We start from the raw sequence: 22,777 nt of genomic DNA on the forward strand, positions 1-22,777 counted from the left end.
ATCCTGCTGCAATTTTCATTTATTCCAACTCACCGTAGACAGATGGAAAGAGGAGTATTAATAGTAATGTTACAGTGGGTGAGGGTGGAGGGGGAGAGATTGCTCAGTGCAGTATGTGGAAGAGAGGAAAGAATTTCTCTAAAACATAAAAATGCCTCCCCCACATCCATGTCATTTTACAAACTTCTAGAACAAAGCTCCCAAATAAAAAGTTGTTTGTTTTTTTCTTTTACCCTCTACCAGAACAGTTCTCACAGGCTCCTTGACACTTAAAAAGACTCAACTCAGCACATTCTGCGATTCTGTGATCTGCATTGCTCCTCCTTCACCTTCCTCCTGACCCCCTCATTTGCACAGCAGGTTTTACACATACATTAGCTGAAGTGGCTGCTGCTCCCACAAGGGAATCTGAGCTAAACTGGAACTAGCAACCTTGTGCGGCACTAGCAGTGGAGCTGTGGTTGCACAGAGTTCTGCTTAAGGTAACCACCCAAACAGAGAATCACAGGCAGAACTTGTAGACCACGTACTACACAGTGACACTGCTAGTAGTTTTCTTAGTTCTATCTCATTAAAACATAGTTTGAGTGGGTTTGCCTACATGAGTTATCTGGCTGCACTGTAGCTGTGAAGCTGGTGAAGGATCTAGATTGGATATGAGGGAAAATTTCTTCATGGAAAAGGTTGTCAAGCATGGGAACAGGCTTCCCATGGAAGTGCTGGGGTCACCGTCCTTGGAGGTATTTAAGAAACATGCAGTGGCACTTGGGGACACAGTTTAGTGGTGGGCTTGGCAGTGCCAGGGGAATGGTTGGACGTGGTGATGTTAAAGGCCTTTTCCAACCTAAATGATTATGGCAGGTGAGTAAAAGGTGTGGTTAAAACAACCCTCTTCATCTCTAGCAAAGCAGCAAAGAAAGAAGATGAAAAGGGGATATTAGAAAAGGTGATATGACAGAATACCTTACAATACCATTTTATTGAAGCCTTTTTACTGTGGTCTCAAAACCCACAAAGCTAAAACAGAATGCAGCTAGTCACACACTGATTATAAATCCTAATTCGTAAATGCTAATTGTTGTCTCATTCTGCATAGATGCAACAAGAAGCAATTATTATTACCTTGGTTCTAAAGTATGGACTCAAAAGTTTTCCACTGGCTATATTTTTTCATAGGATGAAAGCTGCATGCAGAATTATTAAATGATGTATCAAGGCCATTATTGTAACTAGTGACTCCAGATTCTTTAATTTTACCAGACGTGCATTTACTAAAACACCCCCACAAAACTGTGTGTATTTGTACCATGTGGACTATACTTTAAGAAAGTCATCCCAGCCAGTTTGGTTCCTAGAGCGTGGCTGTTTCCCACTGCTGCACACAGTCAGGTATTTTGGCTTGTCTTATTAACACTCCCAAAGAGGAGGAGGTTATTTTTCCTGTCACATCTATCCTTCGCACATGTTCTTGGCACATGACTAAATCAATATTCTGCCTCCTGAACATCTTTATCTTTTATGGACTTGCTGCATCAATTAGAACAAACAGCCCTTTTGATAGTTTCTGCTTTTCTTCCTGAAATTGTCCTGTGTCAATCTACAGTGCATGAGACAAAGGTACAATTCTACAGGCAATTACTCTGAGAACTGAGAGAGGCACGAGAGCACATGCTACACGTGCTTCTTAATTCCCTGCCTCCAGACACAGAATTTCACTTGTTGCCAAGTCACACCACAAACATGCTCCAGTGCCAGCCCCCCACAGGCTGAGGTTTCAGCATTGCTGATTCCCAAATTCCCTTTTCCCAGTTCATGTCAGTAATCTAAAACACAAGTACACCAAAATAGCTCATGGAAACAGTCGGTGGCCACCACAGCTGACAGAACTATGCAATATTCTTCCAAAATGCATTAAACCATTATCATCTTCATTTCAGTGCTGGGAAAATGAGGCACAGGATGTACTTTGCTCCAGGGTATACAGCAATTCACGGCAGAGAAGGGGAGGGAACAGAGGAACTGGGAATTCCTGGCTCTATGAAGTTCCCTTACCATGAAGGCACACTTCTGAAACAAGCCAAGGATGATTGTTTGCTAAAAAAAAAAGCTTTGCTGAAATCAAGGACCCAGTTCTTGCAAGTGCTACACTAGAGTCATCAACTTATAGATTTTCTAAGTTATCTGACTGCAGTATCTCTCCAAGGTCTGTGAGCTGTAAGTGCAATGAGGCTTTGTATAAAGAATTACCTCTTCCATGGGGACAACTTGACAATAGCCACCACCTGCAGCTCCACCTGCAGAGAGACAACAGTCAGACCACACCAATCCAGGTGCCTCCAGCCCAGAGTGCTGTTACATGTTTGCTTAACAGCTCCAAGAGGGCAGCTACCATTGGGCAGCTGAGTTTAAATCCCAACACAGTACCTCGAAGACAAAACTGAAGAACTTACCTAAAGCTCTTTTTTCTTAAAATAAATGCAATTGTAACTAGAAATAAGGTAAAACTACAGTGCAGCAGAATAGTAGTTCTGAATGTCATCTTTGCCCATTGTAGGCCAACTGCAAGCAACAGAACAATCATACCTTTTATGCCAAAAGTTGGCCCCTGAGAAGGCTGCCGAACACAGGCAAAGACATTCTGGTGAAGGTGTGCTCCTAAGGCTTGGACAAGGCCAACAGTGGTGGTGCTCTTCCCCTCTCCCAGGGGAGTGGGAGTTATTCTGCAGCAACAAAGCAGAAGAGACACAATTACACCCTTGCAGAGGGTGAGAATCAAATCCCAGGCATAAAACAGTCACCCAGTGATTGCAGTTGTTAATGAGAATTCAAATTCTGAACAGGCTCAGACTTCAGCTAATGTTCATCAGTTCAAAACTGGAAAGAGATTGGCAAATTATCACATAATTGCTGACAACTTTCCTCTGAAACAATTTGCTTGTTCCTACTGAAGGCAGGCTACTAGACCAGGAGAAATTTGGCCAGCAACCAGTCTACCCTTCATAACCCTGACCTGTAGACCAAAACAATTCATCTGCTGGAGAGAAACGTTAAGCTACATTCCCACTGTTTGCCACAAGTCATCAATCTACTTCCCAAACTACTACATTTTCAGTGTGATTTATGAAAACCCAGAGCACCTCATATAGTCACCCTACCAAAAGAAAATACAACAACAAGCCATGCTCATAAAATCTCTTTTCATCTTGTAAGTGATGTCTCAGCAAACACCTACCCAGTAACAACGACGTATTTGCCATCTGGCTGGTTCTTCAGACGGTTCAGAACTGAGAGCTGAACCTTGGCTTTAGTTTGGCCATAGAGCTCCACCTCATCAGGGAAAAGGCCAACTTCTTTTGCAACTTGGTCAATGGGCTTGGGCACGCAAGACTGTGAGATTTCAATATCACTTAAAGAGAAAGAGCAAGATGAGTTTATAAGTAAGTCAAGGACTTACCCCAAATTCCCTGCTTCTGGATGGCATAAACGACAAAACACCTAATCTATATTTTAGAACTCAACCTTTAAACCCCTTAGTTAAATGAATCAATGTACCCACCAATATCAGGTACATTAGAATAGACGCATCTTCAGAGTTGCCTTTTTAAAAATAAAGAAAAAAGGCAAAACCCAAACCAAACAACAACCCCTCTCCCCAAACTCCCCATTTCCCCAAATCCCTTTTGTAGGCAATGTGTTATGATCCCATATGGTATTTTACATATTTTCAGCTGCTCCTTGGGGACTTGACACCAACAACTTCTATTTGAAGATATTAGGATTTTGGCATGCCAGACTGAAAATTTTCCAAAATACAAGTTTTTCACTGTTTCCTGAATCAGCAACCATCTAGCTGGCCTGAAGTCTGTGAAAGTCCATGTTTGAGCCTTAGCATTATCAGAATGACCCCAGTGAAACTGACTACACATCAAGAGATAGCACCACTGCAGGTTAGCTCTGCTCCCTCAAGAAGACTTAAGAGTGCTTTCTCTCTAATTCTCTCCAAACTTCAATCCCAGCTACAGTCTACATACATGTAAGCCCTATATTACACAAAGCCTGAGAAGAGAAGTGAATACTATACTGCATCAATACTGCCAGCAGCTTGATTTGAAAGCATTACCTTGGAACAGGCATCTTCAGGGTAAGCTGGTTGTATTGGATGGTCCATTTTCCAGGCTGGAACTTCTCCAGAAAACGCTGCGCACTCTCCACAGTGCTCTAAAATGAGCATGGGAATACATTAAAGCAACCACCACTGCATGAACCACACTGGTTAACAAAGAGACCAGAAAGGTGTGCCCCTCCTATCTGTCTCAGTCTGGGATTAAACCAAAGTGCTTTCGTTAAAGCATTTGCTAATAATCCAAAACGAGATTCTGCTTGCAGTTTTCTTAAGAAGAAAAAATCCCACCATATCTATCTCTCTACCAATCTTCCAGTGTGCTGGATTATTTTGGGTGTTCTGTGCCAGCAGGGTCTCTTAAGCAAAGCACGGAAACAGAGGGAGCTGGTTTATACTGTTACTCTCCTTTGTATCCAATCACCCTATGGATAGTTTCAGAATTACAGCCAGAACATTATAAGACAAGCCCCTTTCTTATGGTTTTGAGCAACCACGCTCAAAAACCCCTAAAAAATCCACCAAACCCCCGCAAAAACAACCAACCAGAAACTTTTCTTCTAGCATTTCCTTGAAGTCCATCTTCTTCCTCAGTTAACTGAATCCAAATTGTCTGGACTAGAAGTTAGAAATCCTAACTAGACCTCTGCAAGAGCAAGAAGGGAGTACCAGCTGCTTTGGTAGTGTGCTGATGGTCAGCAGCAACATCCCCCAAAGCAAACACAGAGGAGACGACCACAGTACCTGCATTAACATGGCCACAGTCATAGGCCCAACACCACCAGGAACTGGGGTGATGAAGGAGGCTTTTTCCTTTGCTGAAGTGTATGCCACATCTCCCACAACTCTTTTTCCACTGGCCTTTGTGGTGTCTGGGGATTTAAGGAGAAAAGTAAGTTACACATCACATTTCACCACAGCAACAGAGGAGACAGCACTGACTGAAGCTGAAGTCTTTAATTCTGCTGGGGCAAACAAAATAGAAGCTGAGTACCCAGGAAGCTGCAAAGAAAGATTAAAAAGCTAAAACAACATCACAAGATGAAGCTGTTGTCATCATACTTCATTCACAGAGTGTCAACAGCTCATATAACACATCCTTCCATTAAGCACCATTCATCCTCAGCCAGACAGATCTCCCTTTCCTGGAGAATGCAAGTCTTTTCTCAGTGGCTCATGGCCCACAGGGCAGTTTGAATGAGATATAAACCAACAGTCTAGAAGAGGTGAGAGATGAAACATGGCTGACTGCTTCCAAACCCCCAGGCTTACATTTGCTCTGTTCCATTTTGGAGGACATCTGGGCATTATTATTGAATGAAATCACCTGCCTTTACAGAAACTGAAGGCAGAAAAGTGCTGAGCTTTTCAATTATCACTGCTAGTTTAACGATGGACCAGTAAATACTGCAGTTCATAGATATCAGTCTTGTCAAAACAAACCTCACAGGTGGTTTAAGAAAGATTATCCTACTGAAGCTTTCTCTCAGGCAAAATATTTTGCTATATCCTCCTGCACTACCTGACCTGACAATTTAGAAGCAGACACAGCCCTTTTTTCCAGTGGTGACCTTTAAGCTCAACCATAAAGAGAGAAAGGGACAAAATGTACTAGTAAACTGGCACAGTCATCTAAGCAAGTCACTGATTACAGCACATAAAACCAGAAAACTTAAGTTGCTCCTGGAATGGCAGATTCTCACTTCAGATAAAGGACTCTAGGGAGCTTCTAAACAGTGTGAAAACCTGAAAATAGATTTTAATGTTGTTTTGAAATATTATATGGCATACAATCAGTGTATGTTTGAACAGAACACAATCAATAACTTTCATATACATCTGGTGAGGGGGAGGAGTGGAAGAGGAACCAAACTCCTGAAGAGCTGATTATGTTAAAACCAAAGAGAGAACAAAAGCAGCTCCTGCCAACATTATTTCTTAGCTGCATTGTTACTGACAATTAGCAGCTTGGACGCTTTGCTGCTGTGTTTTAAGCAACACTGCTTCTCCCTAAAGCTCAAAGCCTGAACAACATCGCAGCTGTTAACCAGTGTTTCTGCAGCCGCTATCAGCTTGGCTGCCTGAACTGCAGACCACTCTGGCCTTCCCCCCTAGAGACCAATCTAATTAAGGCTGCAAAAGGTAAATAATGTAATTTTATTTTCTTCCAAGGATGCCAAGCAGGCTCATCAGCCATCCTGGCCAGGAAGGCTCTTGGCCCAAGAAAACAAGCTGGCACTCCAAACTACCTCATCTATTATACAGACATAGAGATGAGCACACGCCAAACAATCCCCCAGTCCCTGCTTCTGCATCTCACACCAAGCACTGCCAAGCACAGCCTAGGAGCTATTCAACTACCTGCAAAATATTCTTTTGAAAGAAAGCTCACATGCAATACTTGCCATCTCTCCCCATAATTTCACCTTCTCAGTATTCACCATCCTACTCTTAAAAAATACAAACTAGTTACAGGGAGTATCAGTGACACTATAACCATGTTGCAAAAAAGCCACTCTCATATTCCACTTTCAAGGCTCCTTGTTAGCAAGGGCTGCAAAATCCCATAGCAGAGAATTTTGAACAAAGTTGCTTCCTCCATCAGGATTCAGAGAGGGACATTCCAGGGACTGCCATCTCTGGGAATATCCTCTACCTGCACTGCTTTCCCTTTCTGTAGCAAAGCAACTTCTACAGGCCTGGAATAAGGCATTCAGAGTATTTGCTAGACCAGCTCTCCAGCTGCAGCAGTGGGGAGAGTCAAATATAATCCAGGCTGGAAAGTAAGAGACACTTGTCTGCTCTAGTATGGGTTTCAGGAGATCATTTTTTCCTCTCTGTCTACCTGGAGACCTGGAAGCAATTCTGTTCATTGTAGTAAACATGAACACAAAGCCAGATGTGGCTGAAGTGTCTCTTCTAACCTCCAAACCAGCACCCTTGGAAGTATTCAGGCCACCCTCCATTCAAAAGCACCACAGCTGCAATTATATGGTGCTACATGGCTATAACTTGTCCTAACTCCAACTTGGCAAGACTGCAGGAGGTTAATGTCCTCATAAATCAGATTGGCATCTGCCTGACTAGCAAACCGAAGGCATATCCAGAGATTGCCATGTCCTCCAGTGCAACTCACAGCTGCACCTGGGAGGCACTAACCTGGGTGCACTCACACCTGTGGTAAGATGTATGTGCTCTCTCACCCTATCACATTTAAAGCACCATCACAGCTAGCAGCAATATTCTATCTGCAGAGTGACTTAGCCAGAGAAGCCAGCAAATAGGCTGCTGTTCTTTCTGTAGCACTGCAATTCCCACAATTCTGGTAGTCACCTCCCAAAAGATCAATCTGAAAACTTTTTGCAAAAAGTTTCTCATACCAGAGCGAAAAAAAGTCAGGAAAACTCAGCAGCTTCAGAAAACCACAGGAAAGAAAAAAAAAAAGTCTGTGGCATCCATCATTTCAAAATGTGACAACTTCCATGATACTCTATCAAGTCTCAATTATCAAATCTCAATGCCATTAAGTGTATTCCACGTGACATTGACTGGGCTGGGTGTACAAGAAGCTCAGATGTCAGTGCACTGCTCAAGGCAGGCTAATTGCTCAGGAACAGGGATGTGTCCTCAGAGCTCACATAATGCCTGAAAAAAAGTCATACCATCATATATCAGAAACACAATGGGGATTTTATGTGCAACATGTCAGTTGGGGAGACTCCAAACCATTCTGCTTCATGCACATCAGCAGTGACCCTGTGGGTTTTGGCAAATGGCCTAAGATTGGGTAGCTTGGAACAAAAATATCAAGCAACAAACAGCAACAGCAGATGACTTTTTATTTTTAATTAGATAGAGGACTAATGTTTTTAAATGCAGTCTAATGTCAACTTTGAGTAACAGGACCACTGAACAGAAATTTCTTTACATTCTGTTAAATAATGGCAACAAAATGACTGATTAATTATGAAAACTACCTTTTAAAAGCCTTGTGGGTGTAGCACAGAAAGAGTGACTAATTTTCCATATCATTCAATATCTGTAATTTGGATTTTAAATGAGATGAAAACAGAAATTGCCAGACTGTCTGTACCATCTTTACAAGGAAGGAGCAGCTAAGTGAAACCCTACCCTAAAACCCATTATGTTAAAGCACTTTATTCTATGCCTGAGCCATTGTCACCAATGCTCTTGCACAATGTGCTTTGTTTCAAGACAACAGCCATTCAAGCCTAAGAAGTTAATGCTGTGATTCAACAAATCCACAGCTACTTTAAGAGACTGCTTGTCATTTCTGTATTTCAAAGAGAACAGCTTCTTCAGATCCAACCACGAAGTAATGACAGCAAAGCCAAGCGCTCCGAAGTGACAACAGTGACAAGACTTCACTATGTAGCTGGGGCAAATTAAATGGATATTCTGTTGCAATATATCTTAGGCCTCCTCTTTCCTCTATTAATCATCAGCCTTGTTGAAGGCAGAATCAAAACTGCCACTGATCTCCTTTAGGAGAGTACTTCAGACCAGTGTTTCTTGACTTTGGCATGGTCAGAGGTTGCCATCACTAATTAAGACAGACTTACAAGAGAAAGAAGTCCATATGGACCAGAGACACCAAGGAAACAGTATTCATGAACTTAACAACTGCATTTACATACAAACAAACACATCCCCACTTGTTATACATTACCCACACACCTGGCACATGGTTAATTCCACAGTCTATTACAATTGCACCAGGCTTGATCCATTCACCTTTTACCATTTCAGCTCTACCAGCTGCAACCACCAGGATATCAGCTTTGCCAACCTATAAAAAAATTAAAAAACAACAAACAACTGTGTATCACACTGGCAGTGGAAAATGCGGAGCTGCTTCTGCAGCAACTTAGATCAGCTTCAGCTGCAGTGAAACTGTGCTCACCCATTGCCTTGGGAGGCATGGAAGGGCACTGTCAGCAATTAAAGGTAGCTGCCAGTTCCTTGGCAAGGACAAATTCCTGAAGCTAGAAATTATGGCCTATTTTCACACTCCTACCCTGAACTATTGCTAGTCAACACTTCACAACCTCCTCTGAACTCCTCCATGATTCCCAAGTGGATCATACAGGCTACATTTAGATAAAATTAAAGCCTTCTGAATATTCGTCTCTTCCTCCCTTCAAATATCCCTGCACATTCAGTGCTAGAAATATACCGAGCACTCATCAGACAGCAAGAACTCATCTTGCTCAGCCAAGAACAACCCCTGCACAGAACTAAGCAGCACTTCACTTGTGACAGCACTGTCTTGTGCTTTTCATGTCCAGGACTGCATAACACACAACTCCAGGGGAAACTGACTGTATTTCAGCACTAATATTCATTCAGGGACTACTCAGTAAATTTGACAAATTCAGTCATGAAGCTGGTGTTAAAGACTCCAACTAAAGCTCATTGTCAGTTCCTGCACTGCTTCATTCACATTTGCTTAGGAAGCTGCTATCCCTTGGAATTTTTTTCTTTTAATCTTCAAGGCAGGGAAACTATTTTTAAGATTTCATTAAGTATTAGCACACCAATTTTTAATCAACCTAATGATGGTCTTACTGAACAGCAACTTAAGGGCATGAAGCATTGCAGTGTTTCTGATATACTTTGTGAGTTATATTCAAACACTCCTACTCCCTCTTCAACTTTAATACTTGCCTACAGAGCCTGGCAGTGCTGATAGCTCTACGAAATCCAAGTAGGTGGCAGCACAGCAAAACACTATTTCTGTCACTCTCACTGCTGAGAGGAAAATGGTACCAACTCCCTGTCATAGAAAATCGACTGAAAAAAACAAACCAACTGAAAAATCATCTGGCCTAACATTTCTCAGCCATTAGAGCAGAAGACCACCTGGCCTTTTTGGTAAAAAAAAAAAACAACCCAAGACAACAAAAAAAATGCTGTTTTACCTACCCCTACATGGAGATTGGGAAGGGATGATTAAATTCTCAGCACTTGCTCAAAGACAACAAAAATAATAATTTTATTGTTGTAACTAAACCCCTCTAATTAAGTGTCAAAAATAATCAAGATCCTATTCCAGCAGAAGGATTTACATAACCATGCAACGAGCAGGACTGGGAAACCAATTCAGATGAAAGACACACCAGACGTAATGACTCACAGCAGCAACACACTGAGCAGTAATGTGCATGGAGCAGCAGTGGCCTGGAACAAGTAACTGCAGCCTGCCCTTACCTCCTCAGCCAGGGTGGAGGTCTTGGAATGGCACGTGGTGACTGTTGCATTATTCCAGAGCAGCAGGTCGTGCATAGGAGCACCCACGATCTTACTGCGACCGATCACCACGGCTCTCTTCCCTGCCACCTGGACACCTGCACCACAGAGAGTCAGGAGAGAGCAAAAAAGGTCACTGTGCAGCCTGGTACACACTAACTCAGGCAGCCCTGGAGTCTTGGTCAGTTTAAGTCTGGCCCTGGTACTTCAGAATACTATTTTACTTTGCTGTGTGTGGTAGGGAATTGCAGTTGGGAGGGAAGAAGGAAAGACCATTTTAACCTAGTTCTTTTACTATCTAAGGCAGCAGAGATGAAACGTGGTATCTCAGCAGAAGCTGTGAAGCTGAGCCTTGCAATGTGTGTAATTTCTACACTTATTGAAGACTACTGCACTCAAGAATAATGTATGAAACCTCCTTACCTGTCTGCCTGATAAGTTCCATGCATCCCTTTGGCGTACAAGGAATAAAGCAGTCACCAAGGTCCCCTCTAGAGAGTTTTCCAGCATTGATGCTACTCAAGCTGTATTTTGAAAGAGTAAAGGCCAAGTAAGATATCCAACCTCACTGTTCAAGAGAAATTAAAGAAAAGAGGTTTCTTTCTGGAGCAGCTGTCATGCTCTCCAGGGGTGAAGTCAGTTTACCCATCCACGTCCTTCTCAGGTGCAACAGCATTGGTTATTTTTTCTGTGTTGATGGGTTTGTCAGAGTCGAGCGGCAGCTGCACTATAAAGCCATGGACAGCTGGGTCTGCATTCAAAGAGGCAATGCACTTGAGCACCTACAACAGCAAAGACCACAAAACTAATGGCTGATAAACTGAAATATGACTGACGCAAAGGAAAAAACATAATCCTACCTGGATTAAAAGATATGCACTTTATGTTTAGTTTTTCCACCGAAAAGTATAAACCACTTAATTTTTTTATTTTAAAAAAATAGCTCTTAAAGTCTCTAAATTTTACATTGTAGTGTTTTAGTTTTCTTTAAAAAAACCACAAAAACACCTCACCAGGTTCCAACTCTTTTTTCATGAGTTAATATTGATGGGCAAGTAGCCCTTTTTTATACAATGACGGGGCAAAGATATCTTGAGCTCAACACCAAAGTTATGTATTTTTTCATCACTGGCTGTATTACTTACATCAGCTTCTGTTGCTGTGTTTGGCAGTTTTATGTGATTGGCACTGATCCCAATCTGCAAATGAGAATAACAAGAAATTATCTGATTTCTGAATTGACATCCAATTGATCTGGTTAATCTCTCTATCCAGCTAAATCACAGCTGCATTTTGTCACATTTCCCAGGTCTATCTCCTGTTCCTGAGGCTGCAAGTTCTATGATTTAGAAATACCATCAGAGAAAGATTAGTGCTTTGCCTTCTTAGTCTGTCCTTTAACCATCCTATTCACCTTTTGACATGAACAACATCAACTTTGCTTGACAGCACACTGCCTTGAAATGCCAGCAGAAATGCCAGGTACCACCTAGGGAAAAATGGACTCATCTGTGTTCCTGCCCTGTTGTAGCATGTAATGTTGTACCTGTGACAAGCACAAGGCAAGTGCAGGTACAAGGCATACAGGGAAGATAAGGACAAGGCCACAGGTCAGGAAAGACATCAGCACTTCAGACAAATGTAATCTGAGATGGTCACACAAAGTGGCACCAATCCACACTGCTGTGACCAGAGCACCCCACTTGGCTTTAAGGTTACACACCTACACTACATCCTTGTAACGGAGAACTCAGGCCAGCACTGGTTCCTCCAATACTGGAAAAGCTTAGACAAAACTATTTGACTTGCATCTGGTTTTTCGAATTCAGATTTGACCAACTGTAGGAGGGTAAAAAGTAGTCCTGAAAGTTCAGGCATTACCTCAGCAGCAGCCTTCAGCTTCATGTTAATGTAGAGGTTTGAATCATCCCGATTTCCAACCTAAGGATGAAAAGACAGTTGAATTACAGCACAGAATAGAGACACAGGCTGAGAGGGGCTTAACCCTCAGCTTCCTTGGATCTACATCAAGAACAGAGAGTTATTCCTGAATAACTGTAAAACACACTGACAGAGGATATAAGTAGCTGGAGCTAACAGGAAAGTTCTTTCAAGTAAGAGGCAGATAAAGACAAGCTGTCTGATCTCTTGCACAAACACCATTTGCATCTGTTGAAAAACCTTAGAAACACAGTGGTCTCCAAAGCAGAAAATACTGCCTGCCATCTGATCTGAGGAAGTTAAATCCTCAGCTAATTAACATGATCAGCAGGTGCTGATAACATTCAATTATCTGATTACTGCTTTCAGAAAAGTTGGGCCTCTTTGATACCCAGGAATCTTAATTTTATGCACATGTGTGCTTTGATGCAGACATTTCTTCCACTGCTGTTTTGAAACTTGAGAATTTTCCTGCCAAACAAAAAACAAAACAAGGACAAAGTGATGCACAAAGAGAAATCAGCAAGTGGAACAAATGCCTGGAGTTTTTGGCAGTATTGGGTGCTTACAGTACAGCTGCATTTCAGGAGACGACTTGCATCATCCAGTATGTTTTGTTAAAGGTAATACTCCTTCTAACCTTAAAAAAATAGGGGTCAAATATGGAAAAGCTGGTAAGGAAGCTCTTGAAACCCTGTTCCCTGGTACCTGGGAGCTATCCCAGGTTCTCACATAGATTACAAGCTGCAGGGGTGACTGCATTACCTGACCCCCCAGAACACACTGGTTCTTCCTCCCTAGGTATAGATAAAGGGGCTGTCTCCCTGTAAAGTCTGCTGGATTTAGGAAAAGGGTTGCCTCATACAGGACAGAGAAGCAGGAGATGGCAGCAAACATATATTGTGTGAATAAGGAATTACTGACTTCAGGACAAAAAGCCAAAGATTAACTGACTCTCTGAGCTCAGAGGACACCAGATGCCTCCCAAGTAAAGAGTACATAATGTGTGGGGTGCTACGTATCAGAAACAGCTCATTGTCCTGACTTCACTGAAAAATAGATGGCTGCAAATATCAGTAGGAGGAGATGAACCCCAAGCCCAGACTTTGGCAGCTTACAAAAGTGTCAGACAGCCAAACAGGTCGTGTAAAGGACTCTGAGACAATCCAGGACTGAATCCAGGCCCACCATGAAAATGATCCAATAATGCTACAAGACAGCAATTTTTGAAGACAGTTTATGAGGTCAACAGTCCAGCAGCTTTCATCAAAGCACTACTAAATTTTAAATAAAAGACCCTCCTTCCTTCCTTCTAAGCACCCACAGACAAATTTTCTGTAGGGACAATCTTCTTAAAGCTAATGGAAAATAAAACCAGGAAAAAACCCCAAAACACAAGCACAAATTTGTTCCTGGCATCAAAGAGGAGCATGGCCTTTGTGTGCTATGGTGGTATTAGCACTGGAATCCACAGACAGGCACCAAAAGCTCTGCAGGAGCCCAAAACACTGAATCAGGACAGAAGTCACTTCTCTAAGCAGCCACTTGTATTCCCCCAATCCTTTGTGGACACACAGTTCCTTCCTGTTACATGACACTTACTACTGCTAGCCACCTTCTGACCTAAGCACAAAGAGTTCCCACTTTTTATAGCTGCAGAGGAAAAAAATTCTGCCAAACACAGGTCAAACCCCTGTACCTGACAAGTGCTTTTCACCTCTGCAAGCATTTCTGTGTAGACTCCTAACACTTACTTCTGAGAGATATCCAATTCTGCAACTGGATGTTGTTCCATCCCCTGCACTCAAAGTCATCTTGGCCAAAGGTAGTTTTAGTTTTGTTTGGGTTCCCTCCCCTCCTCTGCCCCTCTTATCTCTCCATATTTTGACATAACAGCAGACCAAATCACTTAATAAACATCCCAGCTGGAGGATTTCTGGTACAAACACCTCTGAAAGCTGCCAGACTTCGGGGCTCACTCAAGTGTAGAGATTTGGAATAGAGTCTGCAAGCATTTCTTGCTCTTAATAGGCAAGCAGCTTAATTTCACTATTTCACAAACACAACACTCCAACAGAGAACAGGGTATGAAAAAAGAAATAAAACAATTGAAAAACCCCAAAAAAATTCTGGGCCCTGATGCTTGGCAAAAAGGCATAACAGGACTGTGTTACCATCCCACAGAGAATTCAGGGCTTCTGCTCCTTATAAAATGCCACCAACTGCAAGGCAGCTTTGATGAAGCTCATCAGCTGTGCCCTTACCACTGCAAAGCAACTCATATTTTCTGTAGCTGTAATTAAAGAAAACAATACCTGCAAAATGGCGAGTCCTGGTCTGAAGCCTGGAAATTTCTCAGCCATCTCAGCAACTTGCTGCTTTAGTCTGTCTCTCACTTGCCTGAAGAGGGGAAAAAAAATGAAAACAAATACAAGGTAGAAGTTAATCACAGGGCTGAATTCTGATACAGTGATGGAGTTGTTCTGATACAGTCAGGAGCTGGAAAGGTGACAGATGGGCAGACTGGCAAACACGTACTTATGCCTCGAGTACACAGCTCCCAGCAATCTCCAAATAAGATTGATGTTCATAAATCACTAAGACTCTTTGGAAACAGGTTCCTTCCAACTTATTTAAGTAATTTTATTTTTTTAAAGTCCACACTGTGCTTCTTCACACACCTCTTCATGGTCTCATAGGATACAAGGGTAAAAAAAAAAAGTTCAAAATTTGGCATGGAAACTCCTGGGATTTCAAACACCTTTCTAAAAAGGAAATCCTCTTTCCACCTGTGCTGTACTAAAATTACCTGAATCCCACAGGCACCCGTTGTCAGTGTCACACAAGCAAGCTGTCCTGGTAAAGGATTATGAATCCACAATGGTAAAACTGTGGGATCTAACTAAACAAGCAGGAGGTACCCAAAGATAGAGCAGGGAGGAAAACGGGAGGTGGAGAGAGGGGAGGAAAAGTTGCCAAACCCTGGTACACAGCTCAGGTCAACTCTTCAGTAAAGGCAAGTTGAAGGATACAATTATAAAAAACATAACTTTGAAACAGAGCACTGATTAGCTGTTCTAGTCCACATGTGAACTCATACCCAGTTTACCATGGAATGTTTTAATAACGAGTACCCAGCACTGAAATTAGCCACTGACAGCTTGAAAGCCACTGTTACCACCTCTCTCCAGCCTTACACTCCTCCCTAATTTCTCAACCACTCTCTGGCCCCACAGGCATGATCCTTCAGCAGGGAAGGTGCCAGGCCCAACTGCTCTGTCTCCTCACCAGAAGTAGTCAGGATTCAGAGAGAAGAACTGACCAGTTGTGTCCATCTCATGGGCTCGTGGCACTGGATGGAGGCTGTGGCACTGCACTGCATATGTAAGAGACACTCAAAAGCAAATGCCAGGTAAGCAAAACCTCACAGAACACAAGAGGCTTGACAGGTCCGTCCTCCATGTGATCTCCATCCTGTGTCCTGTTCTCAGAGATGAGAAGGTGCTACCATCACACTCAGCAAATCTACCCTGAACCAAACACCCTTTTGTTTAAAACACAGACGGTCTCCTTGTGCTCATCTATCCTCAAATCAGTATCACCAGGTCTTCCCAAGTGGAACCAGACTTCTCAGATGGGAGGAGGTGCTGTTGGTGCACATTAAAAATGTGAACAGCAAGGGTACAGGGACAGAGTACATGGCTGATGCTAGCTGGGAGGCTGTGATTCCTGCATACAGGGAAACTCCAAGGAAACAGATAGCCAGTGAGGCAGCTCTACCCTGCAACTGTGAACTCCAAATTAGAAATGCCAGAAGCAGGAAGACAGGGAAATGGGAGCAGCACACAACTCTCTCAACCCAGCAGCACTGATCCCAGGGGACAGCTGCAGCTGGCCCAGCTAGAAGCAGCCCTAAGGCTGTTTTAAGTCTCATCTCAGAGGGAGTCACAGCCTTCAGCTACATCCCAAATCATGCATCTCTCCTGCTGCATCCTGAATCACGTGGTCAGAGCTCTGCTGTACCTGAGGAGTGGGTTCAGAGTATTTATAGGTGTTTGCATCTGGTCAAGTGGTTCAAAGTCTCTTAACAAGCTACAGTTGAAGCAGCAGCTTTCAGCCTTACTCAAGAAACAGTAGTTCTGAGCTTTCCTTTGGCTGTCACCTCTGTAGAAGACTTGACATCAAGACCAGCTGATGAGTTCAGAAAACAGTGTCATAGAAAACCTTATCCCAGCAAATCTTTGTGCTTAAGTGACAAAAATTCATCTGCTGGGTAGCGAAATCTACAACTGCCTCTCCTTACACTCCAGCTGGAAGCCCCTAGGGAAGGCACCTGAGCTGGCTCACGAGTCTGTAACAACAACACAGCAATCTCAAGGAGCATCAGAAACCCCCTGCACGTGGGCTGTGAGTGGGGGCTGTGGGCAGCTCTCGAGGGAGCTATGTCTGAGAACAATCTCTGGTGCTCAGTAATGAAAGGGAAGCACTGGTTTGTGGCCAGCAAACACAAAGAAATGCAAACAAGTATTAAATATAATATAATTTATGATGCAACAAAGCCCTCGTAAGGGACAACCAGTTAGAAAGGGCCCCAGGTTTAGTTACTACTTTTATTCCAGTCTTCTCAGCTGAAGAGAAATGAGCCCACCCAGTTTCCTCTGTCCCCTGTGAAGCAGGGCTGCAGGGTGCTTTTACACCCAGCAGCCACAACTATTCACACGTTACACTGTTGTCGTTTTCTGTAATTAGGCACTGGCTCACTTCCCCTTCAGCAGAAGAAGGGTAAAATACAAGCATACAAACGTGGTGCTGTCAGTGCTGATTTGCTTTAGGAGCCTTGCATCAAGAAATCACTTGTTAGACAGCCACCTAGCGTTGGGTACCACTGCTCTCCCGTGTCCACAAAAACCACAGGGGCAAAGGTTTGAGAGAAAATTAAAGAAAAAAAGAAGAAATCATTGTTTTAACTCCTTAGACTCACCAAAACCATAAAAAATAATCTTTGCAAGCCAGCAGCTATTTAGTCACACAGTCTGCAAAATTCTACTGTGGACCTCAGGCCTACCCAAACATAAAAGTTCATATTGATAAATCAACACTTTTTTACTAGCTCTACAAAAATTTTTTTAAGTCTTCAAACAAAAAATTTGCAATTCTATGTGGCCACTTCTCCAAAAGCCTTCTCTCTGGCTCTTAAGCCCCCCCCGTGCCCACGTGCCCTTCCACAAACAAACTCATGCAGCAAACAAAAGTCCAGGGTCCACACAGGTTAAGGACAGCACATGGTTTTAAGCATACAGTGCAATAGCCAGCTCCAAAGATTAAAGAACTTGTTAGCATTTCTTTCTGTAGACTGCAACAATGAGCTGAATTTAAATTTATTAAGTTAATTTCCCAGAAATTCAAACAAAGGACAAACCACACTGCTCCAGCTCTGCTGTAAATGGAGAGAACATGGCTCCCACGTCAGCAGAACCCCAAACCCTCCTGTGGTATTACGGACACACACTGCTCAGCTGGTGAGCACACACAGCACCATACTGAAGATGACACCAGGCTGTGTTTCTGTCCCTTCTGTGAGTAACAGGGTCCAGGGGCCATGCAAACAGTGCCAAACATAGGACCTGGCAAATACCTCCTCAGAGACAGTGATGCTCCAGAAGATGCCTGTCCCCAAAGAGGAGGGTTTGGCTCTACTGCCTGGATCACAGATTCCCCAAGGGTTTCATAAACATGCAGCAGAAATGCTCCTGCTGCAGCCCTGCAGAAATGGCTGCATGAGGCTGATGGTCCTCCCCAGGTCCTGCACCATCCTGGTCAGAGTTGCTGTCCCTGCAGCCATTCCTCCTAGCAGCCTGCAGCACTGCCACTGCTCACCTCCTGTTGCTCCCATGACCAACACCATAATGCGGAAAAACAAGCTTTCCCATCTCCAAAACACCGTGGCACCACGTCCTAGGCCAGGACAACTGCATTATCTTAAAATGCTGTGAAGGAGCTGCAAAGAACTGTCACAGAACATCCCACTTGTACCCAAAGGAGGCACAGAGGAATCTCTCCTGAGGGAAGTCACAGGCTGGCTCAATGAAGTGGCACTGGGATAGGAAATACCTTGGGAAATACCATCTGAACACTGCTGACAATTCAACAGATGGCTCCAGTTGCAGGAAGACATCATTTAGACAACAGAGCTGGAATGAGTTCACAAGTCTCCCACCCTCTTGTCTCATGCTCCACCACTGCATGCTCCTGGCACACTGTCATTATCTCCTAGGAAAAATGCCTGCTACTTTCTACCACTTCCACACTCACAAGGTTTTTTAACCACCTTTTTGGTTGTGTCAGCTCGAATACTTCCATAAGCTCTCTTCAGACCAGATAAATACAGGAAGACATTTCTGCTTTTTTAGATGCTTCTTCATCATTTCCAGAACTTCAACCCAAGGTGGGTCTGAGAGACAGGCAGCAGTTGAGGCACTTCGCAAATGTGGATGGCTGACAACAGAACAACAGAGTTTAACACAGAGCTGAGTCTTTAAAACTTAGAAGAGTTTGCCCCAAAGATGAGTTATGATACCATGTTCCCAACATCTATGACACGAATCATGTCTGCTTCCCAAAATGGATACTGCATACAGTACCCTACTATTGGGTGATTGAATCAAGGGAAACACAAGAGCAATAGGAAAGGACTCAATCCACCTTTGTGCGGCTGCAAGCACTCCAGACAACACTCTTAAGACCTATCTACAATGATTTGTCTTCACAAGGAGTGGTATCGAGATTTATTCATTCCAAAAGGGGACATGGCCGTCCCCACTTGTTCTTTGCCTTTCCCATAAGCTGGTGCTGATGTGCACAGATGTGTGGCCCTGTTGTCCACCAGACAGTGTTCTCTCCTCTCTTATCAAGTCTTTGGAGCAGGGTCCCATTTTTTTAAATTCAGTGTCTGCACAGCACTGAACACATGGGGTTCTTGCTCATATTTGGGGCCACCCAGTGGCACTGGCAGTTCACTTTAACTCAGCCTATCCACAGTGTGGGACCCTCCAGTGCAAGCCTGAAACATGGTGGGTAGGATCTGGTAAAAGGGAGCTCAGAGAATAGGGATTTTTTTCCACTTCAGACTAGATTTACCTGGAGTTTCAATAGGAACTCCATAAAAAACCATTTAAGGCCCAGACTGAAAAGGCTGAGGAGTTGTTTACTGCACTGTTATCTCCAGTTATAAGCTGAGCCTGATCATCATTTTATCGAGCACTTTAAACCTAAAGCACTACCTGGCCCATCCCTAGGGGCTGTGAGGGGTGTTAAGTCTTCCCTGCCATCACAACTCATCAGCCACTCTTCCAGACCAGAAATGTTGGTCCACCCCTGGTGCTATCAACCACTTCAGGCCAAGCCAGAAGTGTCCAAACCTGGGCTCTTTCAGATGGTAAAGCCTGAACACACAGCTCACTGCAGTGGACATAAACTATAAAGAAGAGCCACTACCATGTTTTGCTCTCTCTCTTTTAGACACAGAAACAGAGATTGTTTTTTCATCAGGGAATACCAGCAATAAAAGGTGGAGAATACTGTATTTTTATTACCTTCAACCTGTGATCAACATATGATATGCCATATCATGCATACTTAAAGCACTGCTTCTCTTCCTCTCCTTAGTCATTTGTTTACTGTACTGTTATACAATAACTCATCTTTTGTAATTCATTTGCCAATGAGGCAAATTTAAATTGTAGCAAAATCTAAGGCAGGATTACTAAACAGCCACTCAGAGAAGTAGAGGAAAGCCACCCTGAGGTAACCAGCCAACTTAGACTGATGCATAACTCATCCAATACTTAATGTATTTCACACACTGTCCAGGCTTCTTGTTTGTACTGACAGAAGCAGACTTAGACAGATGCATTAACGTCAAAATCCTACACAGAAAACAATGTCTGCTGTGTTCTCCTAACCATGCCCAGCCTAACTACACTCTCCATCCTCACAGGTAATACTCAAAGCCACTGAAAATGTCAATTTTCCTTTGTACCTCTTCTGAGCCTTCTAAGACTTTCTAAGGTAGGAACTAGTTTTATCACCTCATCAAGTTTTCCTTATTTATGGAGGTAAAGAAACTCTCTGAAAGTATTTATTCTCTTTACATGTTTCACAAGAATAAGAATGCCAGTATCTACATGATTTTTTTTTAAATAGCTGCCATGACTAAGAATTAGTTATTTTTTCCATCTATTTTGAGGAAGGGGTACTTGGTGGCTGGAGGAGAAAGTTCACAATACTTATGAGCTTTGATTTAAAACACACAAAGAAACACAGCATTACATAGCTGGAATGCTACTTGTTTGATTCACCTCATTTGTCAATATTTGACTGACTTACAAACAAACATTTTTCTCAATTAAAGGGTAAAGTAACAAAATCCACCCCCTACAAGATAGTAACTGAAAAGGTTTTGCAGTTGATGTAAAGCCAGGGGCATTCCCATTCTACAACAGGCAGTTCAGTTGAAAATTCCTAGAAAAACCACATGCCTATCACTTCTGCTGCTGCTGCCACCAGACTCATGGCCTGGAGGTGAACTCTGGATAGTGAGAATCCTTTGGACCTGCACTTCTCTAGAGGTCTGGAAGAAAGGGACAGGTGTCTCCAGGGTGCACAGCCACATTCCTCATGACTTCTTCAAGTACTCCACTAGGAAAAGGCAGAACTACCTAAGGCCCACGTGGAGCAGGTGATGCTTCTGCTATACTGGACATAAATACAGCAACTGAAGGACAGCTGGACAACTGCAATTATTTTTCCTTCAGGTCAAGATTTGATGATTCAGGAAGCCAGACTTCAGCCAAACACCTTAAGAGATGTGCTAGAAGTTAATCAAACCTTTCTCCTGTATGTGCCCGTTAAAAGCTCAAGTCTCTTCCCTGGTATTTGCACATCATGAATGTCCCCACCTCTGAGAACCGCTAGTTTATAGCTGCTTCTGTAATACAGAAAATGAACAGAAATTAAAAAAACATCACCCCTATATCGATAAAATTAATTAAGTAATGCAACACGCCATGCTAAGGAAGCTGAAAGTTTTAACATGAATGATCATTGTACCCAAACTAGCATCTTTCCAGGACCTATTGAACTTCAGGGTGACTTTCTATGACAGAAAAAAAAACTGCAACAGGCAAATCATGAAGTCCCACTAGCAGCAGGGACAGGCATTGCAGAGTGTGCTGAGCTCAACACTGCCAAAAGGATCAGGTGGAATCAAGCACATAAGACTGAGAGACTGCAATACACAGGTGGTACTGGCCCAAGTATTACCAGGTAAAAAACATGCAAGCACCCTTTCCTAGTGGATATTCAGATTCAAGGCACATTAGGCCTACTTTTCAGAACTGTTCCACTGTTGGTTACATGTAGCTGTGTCATACACAGCAATACCTAAGAGAAAGACTAACTGCTTTGCTGAGACTGCTTTATACCTTTCCAAATTTACCTTTTCTGTCTGAATTCCCTGATTTTATCAACAGGAAGTACCCAATGAACCAACCTAGCCAAACCCTGTTTGCACAGAATATAACAAAATCATTACACTGCCATTTTCCCCAGGGATAGGGAAATCTATTTGGCTGTCTTAGGGATGTGTATGTAGAGGGGCAGCAGGAAAAACAAGCAAATTAAAAGACAAAACACAAGCTCACCTACACCCAGGACTTGCCACCTAAATAAATGCTGAAAAGTACGAGAACACTTCTTCCTTCAAGGTCTCCCAAATCTTTTAAATAGCTTTGGCAAGACACCTGGGAACATTCAGCTATGCGTTATCCAACACGTGGATTAACGTACTTTACCCTAAAGAGGAAGAATCGATGTCTGTACAGGATGAACACAGAGCCCATACCTAAAGCACATGTTCCCAACTCCTGCTCGTAAAGCATCCCAACAGCCCAGCTTGCACACACAGAAGCTGTGGGTCAGCCAGCGGCTGCACACCTGCCTGGGCTCTCATCTCATCGATGCTGAGCGGTCACCAAGTGCTCTCTGGGGCTGCCGAAGAGACCCCACCAGACGCACCGCTGGTTTCTGGGGAGCACTGACAGCACTTTACATTCTCCTTAAGACCTTTAATACTGTACTTCGTCTAATAACTTCCAGTTTACAACCAGGAAGGAGCGGGCTTTGGCTGCAACGTAGTGAAAAAGCTTTAGGGTGTCTCCAAACCTGCTTCGTCCACAGAGCCAGAGCCCCCCCACAGCCCCATCCCGCTGCCAGCACACCCGGGGGCCGCCAGGGCACTCCTCAGCTTCCCGGTTACAGCGCTCCCTTCCCGAAGGGTAAAACCCCCGCGGCTCCCAGACTTTCCCGCCCGAGGGAACCCGGGCGAGCGCTGCGGGCAGGGCGGCCCCGCTACGTACCCGGAGACAATCTTGCCGCTGAGGATCTCGG

General features: G+C 43.4%; 1 protein-coding gene across 2 annotated transcripts in view; it reads right to left on the minus strand.

Annotated features, from left to right (window-relative positions):
- Positions 1-22,771, minus strand: part of MTHFD1 (methylenetetrahydrofolate dehydrogenase, cyclohydrolase and formyltetrahydrofolate synthetase 1) — a 40,649-nt gene extending 17,878 nt beyond the window's left edge. Inside the window, exons 1-13 of one of the 2 annotated variants that reach the window (XM_017738891.1) lie at positions 22,747-22,771; positions 14,647-14,731; positions 12,272-12,331; positions 11,536-11,589; positions 11,036-11,172; positions 10,814-10,914; positions 10,352-10,488; positions 8,819-8,930; positions 4,865-4,992; positions 4,121-4,218; positions 3,233-3,406; positions 2,584-2,720; positions 2,248-2,294 (exon numbers count right to left, since the gene is read on the minus strand). In XM_017738891.1, coding sequence (XP_017594380.1) covers positions 2,248-2,294; positions 2,584-2,720; positions 3,233-3,406; positions 4,121-4,218; positions 4,865-4,992; positions 8,819-8,930; positions 10,352-10,488; positions 10,814-10,914; positions 11,036-11,172; positions 11,536-11,589; positions 12,272-12,331; positions 14,647-14,694 — 1,233 coding nt within the window. In that variant the 5' untranslated portion in view covers positions 14,695-14,731; positions 22,747-22,771. Of the gene's footprint in view, positions 1-2,247; positions 2,295-2,583; positions 2,721-3,232; positions 3,407-4,120; positions 4,219-4,864; positions 4,993-8,818; positions 8,931-10,351; positions 10,489-10,813; positions 10,915-11,035; positions 11,173-11,535; positions 11,590-12,271; positions 12,332-14,646; positions 14,732-18,659; positions 18,707-22,746 lie in introns of those variants that run through there. The other variant, XM_017738890.1, reaches the window with a different exon arrangement.
- Positions 22,772-22,777: the final 6 nt, after the last annotated feature.

The sequence above is a fragment of the Corvus brachyrhynchos genome, unplaced genomic scaffold, assembly GCF_000691975.1.
Source record: "Corvus brachyrhynchos isolate BGI_N302 unplaced genomic scaffold, ASM69197v1 scaffold245, whole genome shotgun sequence".
In the NCBI taxonomy this organism is placed as follows: domain Eukaryota; kingdom Metazoa; phylum Chordata; class Aves; order Passeriformes; family Corvidae; genus Corvus; species Corvus brachyrhynchos.